At 48.8% G+C, this 8,295-nt stretch overlaps 1 protein-coding gene across 1 annotated transcript; it reads left to right on the top strand.

The window, feature by feature from the left end:
- Positions 1 to 281: 281 nt before the first annotated feature.
- On the top strand, positions 282 to 7,575 carry FATE1 (fetal and adult testis expressed 1). Its single transcript, XM_011971381.1, has 5 exons — positions 282 to 499; positions 1,544 to 1,671; positions 5,770 to 5,876; positions 6,285 to 6,363; positions 7,008 to 7,575. The coding sequence occupies exons 1-5, from the start codon at positions 394 to 396 to the stop codon at positions 7,137 to 7,139; spliced, it is 552 nt and encodes a 183-aa protein (XP_011826771.1). The 5' UTR covers positions 282 to 393; the 3' UTR covers positions 7,140 to 7,575.
- Positions 7,576 to 8,295: the final 720 nt, after the last annotated feature.

The following is an 8,295-nucleotide window of genomic DNA, read 5'->3' as shown; positions in this document are numbered from 1 at the left end:
CCACTGCCTGGCTCTTGGACCCTGTGCCAATCCCTGTTTCTTCATAGAAATGATGGAGGGTAGACCCCACCCTTCCCCCCATGGGCTAAATATGGAGATTCATGAGCCAGAGCAGTTCTCACAGTCAAAGGCATGGAATTGTATCTCTTCTCCTAAGTTGCTTACAGAGTAGCAAGGAGAAGGCCACGGACCTAGCCAACAAGATACAATAGAAACAGAAAGTGCTGAGTCCAAGGCCTTAGCCTAGAGAGGGAGTCTTGCTCCACCCCCAGGTCTGACTATATCTTCCTTGAGCTCCTGTTCCAGGAAGAGGTGATTTTCTGAGTGTGACTCCTCTGTTCCTGGCACCCTGTACATCCTTAGCCATAGCTTACAAGTGAACAGCTGGTTGTGATGGCAGGAGGCCCTCCCAACACCAAGGCAGAGATGGAAATGTCCCTGACAGAAGAACTGAATCGTGGACGCCAAGGGCAAAACCAAGAGCACCTGGTGATAGCGGGTGAGGATCCCCTAAAATACCCCTAGGCTACAGCCAACTGTGTAGATACATGTCTGTACCTGTGCATGTGTGTGTTGGGAAAGGTGCATGCGTGCATGGAAGTGTTTGCACATCTGTGTGTTGGGCGGGCTTTGAGGATTTGTGTGTTGATGGTAAGGGATCTAGGAGAAAAGGGATAGATGATGTGAGCATTTTGCCCTGGGAGGGAGGAGGATGGGAACAACATGTGTGGTCCCTCTGTCTTCCCCTTGTCCAAGCCACCACAGTGTCTGTTGCAAAATACTCAGAGGGCTCAAATTATGAGACCAGAGATCAATTCTCTCTCCCAACCCTCGAATTCATTTTCCTGCCATTTGGAGGAAAATCCAGACTCCATGATCTATAAGATTGTATCAGCCTCCTCAAAACATTTCATACTATGATATAGACAGAAAATACCATTTCTATAGCACACAAAGGGATCCAGATCACATTGCATTTATGTTTGTTCTTACAATGCTCCAAGCCTGCTTCTTCCCCAAAGACCTTGCATTTGCTGTTTCCCCTGTCTGGAATGCTCTTTCCCTCAATTTCCCAAGGCTGGGTCCTTTATTTTTTTCAGGTCCCTGCCTCAATTGTTGTCTCCTACTTTTCTAGAAGGAGCCGTTTCCTTCCACTATGTTACCCTGTTTTGATCATTTATGGAGCCTGCATCTCTCTGTCTGCATTTGCAAGGATAGACCTTCTGTTTTACACCTGTCATTCACTCTTATACACAAAACAGATGGTCAGTTCCTTGATAGCTGGAATCTTGTTCTTGGTCATTGCTCTCTAGATTACTGGAGAGTAACCTAGTCTTGAGCTGAGCCCTCAGGAAATTCTTGTTTAACTTTTGAACAGAGGAACAAACTGAGACCTGGGATCAGCTGGTGGACAGTGGTTAATGGGTGCTGAGTGATTCCCAAGAAAGCTGGGGACTCTGTCTTCTTTTTGGTGTGTTTTGTGCCCAAGAAGCCCTGGTACAACTTCTATGGGTGCTCCTGGGGTCTCTGTTCTTCTCTCTAGAAATGATGGAGCATGGATCTCGGTCCCTGGGTGCCTCCCAGAAGAGGCAGAAGTTGGAACAAAAAGCTGCTGGCTCTGCTTCAGCGAAACGAGTTTGGAATATGACTGCCACCCGATCCAAGAAAATGGTACTGCATGGGGTCCTCAGCACATGTTGGCCAGGTTGGGGTTGGGAGTACTGGTTGTAGGGACTGTAGCCTGACCAGGTCAGGCAGGGCTAGACATTGACTTGTGAGGAGGAGGAAGCTCCTGTGTTCCAAGCTGGCAAATGAGGACACAAAGGTCAGGGTCATCCTTTCCTATGCTTGGGATGCAACCTTGGGAGTTCAGAATGCCTGAAACAAATATTGCATGGGGAGTACATAAATATTTCACTCTGTAAATCCATTGTGTGAAATAACGCTTCCTGTATTTAAAATTGTGTGTGTGGTGCGTGTGTGTGTATACACACAATAACTCAGGTGAGGCTTCTACGCTTTCTGGCTGTTAAGAAATCCAGTCAAGTCGTCTGGCATGGTGGCTCATGCCTGTAATCTGAGCACTCTGGCAGGAAGAGGTGGGCAGATCACTTGAGGCCAGGAGTTGGAGAACAGTCTGGCCAGCATGGTGAAACCTTGTCTCTACTAAAAATACAAAAATTAGCTGGGCATGGTGGCACATGCCTGTAATCACAGCTACTCAGGAGGCTGAGGCATGAGAATCGCTTGAACCTAGCAAGCAGAGGTTGCAGTGAGCTGAGATCATGCAACTGTACTCCAGTCTGGGCAACAGAGCAAGAGAAAGAAAGGAAGAGAGAGAGAGAGAGAGAGAGAGAGAGGGAGGGAGAGAGAGAGAGAGAGAGAGAGAGAGAGAGAAAAGAAGGAAGGAAGGAAGGAAAAGGAAAAGAAAGGAAAGAAAGAAAGAAAGAAAGAAAGAAAGAAAGAAAGAAAGAAAGAAAGAAAGAAAGAGAGAGAGAAAGAAAGAGAAAGAAAGAAAAAAGAAATCCAGGAAAGTGAATCTGACCATTTTGTAGCCAGTCCTTTTAAGCTACATTCGATATGGGTGAAGGAATGTTTTAGAATAAATAGTGGCTATACTGTTGCAAATGATATTGGGAAAACACAGTCATTTTGGATGGGGAGGGAAGCCTGACTATTCTAGAGAATTAAGTGAGTCCCACAGTTCTGTAGCCAATCATTTTAGCTAGCTAAATTCACTGTGAGTAAGGGAAAGTTTTACCAAAATTGTTGTTATGCTGTTGCAAAGGCTGCTGGGAAAAGGCAACAAGATTGGAGAGGGAGGGAGGTCTGACTGCTCCAGGAAATCATGTGAGTCCCACAGTTCTGTAGCCAATTCTTTAAGCTACATTCATTGTGGGTGTTGAATCTTCTAGAAAAATGCTGGCCACATTGTTGCAAAGGATACTGAGCCATTTTGCAGAGGAGGTAGACCTGACCCTTTTAGGGAATCATGAATCCCATCATTGCGTAGCCAATGTTTTTCACCACATTCAGGTGGATGAGGGAAAGCGTTAGAAAATGGTGGTTTTACTGTTACCACAGTAAAGTTTGAAAGTTATTGGGGGGCAATAAGGTTGGAGAGGGAGGGAGACTTGATTGCTGAAATGATTTATTGGGTAGCCCCAGTGAAGAATGAGAAAAAAAGCTTGCAAGTTAGAGATTTCCTGGGAATAAAAATAAGTCAAATATTGAGTTGGCTTTTTGTGTTCAAAGACAGAAGCCAAATCAAGTTGCTCCAGGAAGTCAGGCTCCTGCAAGCCACCAACGTCCCTGAGACTAGAGGACAGGCTGGGCAGGCTACTTTACTGATCATCCCTTTCTTCAGGGGTCCCAGCTGCCAATGCCCAGAATGCTGAGAGAATCAGGCCATGGGGATGCCCATCTCCAGGAGTACCCTGGCAATTTCCAAGGCATGCGTTTCTCTGGTTTAATTAAAGTTGACTATGAGGGCTAGAGGTAGACTGTTTGAAAATATAGACATTATATTGAATTTATAAATTAAATTTAGAAAGAGGAAATCTAATTTATTAGTTCCATTCATTCATTCATTCATTCCTTTATTTTTGAATAAAACAGTTAATGGAACTGTCTCTAGGAGAACCATAATATGCAAAGGTGAGAAAAGTTAATAATGCTATCTTGCTGACTTGGAAAAAAAGTAGTGTGCCTTTAAAACTACATGGAAATAAAAATGACATTTTTTGAAATGATTAACAGAGAGAAGTTGGGACTTGGTGTGTTAACAACAAACTATGTTATCTGAAACAAACAAAATCCAGCCATCAGCCATTCATCCTTATTTTTTGCCTTCAAATCTCTCAAATTTTTTTTTGTCCTTCTGATTCCAATTTATAGGAAAATCAAGCAATGGTCTGAAAATTTTTCTAAGAGACACCGTTGATCAAATTCTAGTCATGGGGTCCCTCTAATTCCCATTATCTTTTTAATGCAATTTTTGAAGTATCTTAAGAAAATAAAATATTGTGACCATGAACTACTGTTCATAAAAATGTTGCACCACTATCTGTGTGCTCCTCTTGAGAGAGATTAGTTTTGCATTATTGCAACAAACAGAGTGCAGTGGCAAAGTTCCTATGAAAATCCTTTACACAGAAATTGATCCACCTTCAGTTTGATGTTGTTACTTCAGAACAGAAGAGGGCTGCAGATCTTTCTCAGGTGACAAGTGAGCGTCGGTTGTCTATTTTTTTGTAAGAATGAGGCAAATAGAAGAGCTAACCCAGGACTCTGCACATCTCGGTCAGGCCTTTCAAATGGCAGGCTCTACTTCAGCAGGGTAAGCGGGTAAGGAACTGGCTGTCACGTGGGGCACCCTGAACCCTGCCAGAATGAAGAGGGTTTTATTTTGTGTCACTTTCACCCTAGCTTTCTTATTCATTTGATTCAGGTTTTGGCTTGGGGGTAAGTACCTGGCTGCCAGCCAAGAGTGAGAAGTGCGGATGACTGCTTCATACACAGATCATTAGTTAAAGGCCCTGTTTTCCTCCCTCCTCTCCTTTCTTGTGATATGCCGCCATTGTCCTTGCAGGTCTAAGTCCTCTCTGGATGCTGCTGGCGGGGGCCTCCCTTGTCAGCTGAGTCCCATCTGCTTCCCATCCACACTGAGGCCTAGTTCCCCCATGGACACTTCCTGGATTCCAGAATTCTATTGAATCCTTTCATTAGCTGATGCCTCTTGTGTTGTCTTCCTTCTTATGGGTTTAAACTGTTTTATTATCTTCAGTGGCACTTAGCAGAGCCTTAACAGGAACGAGTGTTAAATATGAGAGACATCATAGTGTAATGGTTAAGAATATAACCTCTGGACTGAAATGTCCTGGGTTCAAATTACTGCTCTGCTACTTACTAGCTGTGTGACTTGGACAAGTTAATTAACCTCTCTGTGTTTCAGTTTCCCCTACTTTCAAAATGGGATGTTAATGATACCATTTCACAGGGTTGTGATGAGGAATCAATCACTTAGTATTGGTAAGGGCTTAGAGGATGGCATGGTCCCTGGCATGTGGTGTGTGTTAAATAAGCAGCTTGTGAAATATTTCATCTTGAACTGGAAACCTGTAACTATGATTTGAGCCCAGGCAGGTCTGGCACCAAAAGCCAAAACACACTCTGTTCCTCTATCCCCCACTGACTCTTCAAAGGCATCAGATAGCCCTGGCTCAAGGGCTCTGGGGCAGAGATATACACACTAGGGAGTCGTTGGCAGATGGATGAAAATGAAAGCCACAGGGATGGCTGGCTGGGCTTACCCAGAGGAGTTGGTGGTTTCCCAGTAGCCAGGGTTCTAGCCTTAGCCCTGACATTTACCATGCATCCTTGGGAAGTAAAGGCACCTCGCCAGGCCTCAATGGCCTGGGCTGCCAATCAAGGTTTTACGTTCTCCTTCAGTAGGTTGCTCAGCCTCTCAGCTAATACCTGCATGTGAAAGTTCTTGCAGAGGACAGAGACCCCTGTCACTGCTCTTCTTTTGCCACAGCCTGCCTGGATGACCAAGAGCTACTGAGGAGCATGGTGCGGGTGGGGTGGTGGCCAGCAGCCTGTGTGGAGTTCCCAAGCTTTCCTAGAGGCCTGAAGCTGCCAGCCCTTGATTCCAGAGACCAGGCACCATGTGACTCCCCATGGGGTGCACCATTGGTTCTGGGCAAACTGGGGAAGCCACTCACGTGGGGCTGGGCAGGCTACTTTACTGATCATTCCTTTCTTCAGGGGTCCCAGCTGCCAATGCCCAGAATGCTGAGAGAATCAGGCCATGGGGATGCCCATCTCCAGGAGTACCCTGGCAATTTCCAAGGCATGCGTTTCCATTATGATCGGTAAGAGCTGAGGGTCTGTGGGCCCTGGCTGCTCAGACAGGGCCCAGAGTGGGGCGGAGGGGCTGGTGAGCAGCTTGGCCAGGACGGAGTCATGAGGGCCTGGAATGCCTCCCTGTCAGAGACCATGAGCACCCTGGCTCCCTGCCCATTTGGGGCATCCCAGTGCTCTGTGGGCTAGCCGAGTTGGGCTGGGCCAGGCTGGGCCAGGCTGGCTCAGGCTAGCTCAGGCTGACTCCCAGTCCTCAAGGCCCTAGGCCCTCTTTACCATGGGAGAGGACTGGGGGCTCATAGTCACTGTCCAAGAAGTTCCTGACCTTACCTGCTTGACCTCATTGCCTTCTTGTGCTTACTGCCAGGTCCTGCCGGGGCCACCAGCAGCTTTGACCCTCTGTCTTTTTTCTCTCCCAGCAACCCAGGTACAGATGCAGTGGCACAGACTAGCCTGGAAGAGCTCAATGTACTGGAGATGGAAGTCATGAGAAGACAGGTGAGGAGGGACCCAATTGGTGGGTGCAAGCAGAATCACAATGCCTTGGAGTAGTCAGGGCTCAACAGCTGGGATCTTGTAGCCCCTTACAGTCATCTTTCCCTTTAGCGCTGGAGGTAGGGCAGATTCCCTTCCTTTTCCTCCTCATCCCCATGGCTCTGACCCAGGTAGATGTCCAATCTCAAACCTACTGCTGTCCCTGAGATGCTGGCAGGGAATAGGGGCCGATAAAAGGTAAAGGAAGAGGGAACATACAAGGATAAGTGTTCTATGTCCAGAGAGAGAGTGATACCCAACAGTCTGAGAGAGGGGTCGCCTTTGTTCAAATCAAACCCAGACCTTCTCAGGAGGAGACCCTTCCTCCCTTGGCTCCCCGGAGCAGCTGGAATGGGCTGGCCTCTTCCAGAGAATGGAAGTGAGCATCAAGGGAGAAGGCAGAAGTAGGGCCTGCAGACGCAGCAGCCAAGTCTTTGGTCCAGCGGACCTGGCCCAGCCCCCTGCTTCTCACTAGGGGCACTCCCCGCTCCACCGCCAAAGGGCAATCAAGCCCCTTCTTGCTTTAACTTCATGCTTTTCCGATGGCTGAGCTGTGGGCTTCTGGAGAAGAGCCTGGCTCAGCAGTCCTGCCTTTGGCTCCTCTGCAGCTATATGCAGTCAACCGGCGTCTGCGCGCCCTGGAGGAGCAGGGCGCCACCTGGCGCCAGAGGGAGACCCTGATCATCGCCGTGCTGGTGTCAGCCAGCATAGCCAACCTGTGGCTGTGGATGAACCAGTGATCGCCCCCGCGCGGCCTACGTATTGGAGCCCTCCCTGCTTCCCCTTCTTTCTTTCCTCTTTCCCTGGGCCGCCATTGCCCATCCCCCTTTTATCTCCCAGCAGCCCTCAGGCAGCGTCAGGGTCATTTTCAACTCTGGTTAGGCCTCCTACCTGGGGAGGTCAGGTCACTGCATTGGGAGGTCCTGGCTGCTGCGAAGGTGGAGGAGGACTGCATGGGCTGAGATGCCATCCTTTGAAGGGTGAAGAGCATGGCGGCATCTGGACGCCACAGTAACACCTAGTGGCAACCTTGCCTTCCTGACCTCAGCGGCCCTTCTGTTCCATCCTCTGTGGGCAGGGGTGTGGCTTTGTTTTCCTCCCTCATTTGCTTCCACCTCGTGCACAACGCTCTGCGCAAACATCATGCTCAATAAAAGTTCCGCCATAGCAGCAAAACTCTGTGGCTGAGGTTCCTGTGTCCAGCACTCATTTGGGGCAACAGTGGGGTTGGGGTGCACTGAGGAACAACAGCGCCTCTTCACAAAGACCTTGTGGCTGGGACTGAGCCTCTGCCATTGCCCCAGGTGCCCTGGTTTCCTCCTCCCTTTCACCTTCCCCGCCTCACTGTCCCCAGCCCCAGCTTTGCAAAGTTCTTCCTGTTGGGCTGATGCAAATGGGTGCTTGTGGGTGTGTGGTTCTGGGAGCATGTCTGGACTGTGTTGCAGGGATGCAATCAGAGGAAATCTCCTGAAAGGGACCAGAAACATTCTCATTTGCACAAGAGGAAATTGAATTCCAGAGGGAGGAAACATGTACCTGGGTCATCCAGTGAGACAGGGCCTGGGTGTGAGTTCTGTGGTTTGAGTTTTCCTGAGTCCTACGCTAGGGTTTGGCCTGCCTCCTGCAGACAGACTCACTAGAGATGAGGTCCTGCCTCAGCTCTGCAGGCTGAACAGGAGCTACACATACCCCGCACCCTACCCACCACACACTCTGGGTCCACAGCCCATGAAGCACACCTCAGACAGGGTGAATAGCCGGGTCGTCCAGTGGGGCTGAGCCTGAGAGGTGGAGAATGTTGCCTGCCATATGGGGGCCTGACCACAGTGCAGATGTGCCTGGCTGCAGGAGGCCTATGGAAGAGCTGCAACCCCTTTCCCTGGGACCAAGGGATCA

This window comes from Mandrillus leucophaeus, unplaced genomic scaffold, assembly GCF_000951045.1.
Source record: "Mandrillus leucophaeus isolate KB7577 unplaced genomic scaffold, Mleu.le_1.0 Scaffold1218, whole genome shotgun sequence".
NCBI lineage: Eukaryota > Metazoa > Chordata > Mammalia > Primates > Cercopithecidae > Mandrillus > Mandrillus leucophaeus.
This window is presented reverse-complemented; position numbering and strand designations above follow the sequence as displayed.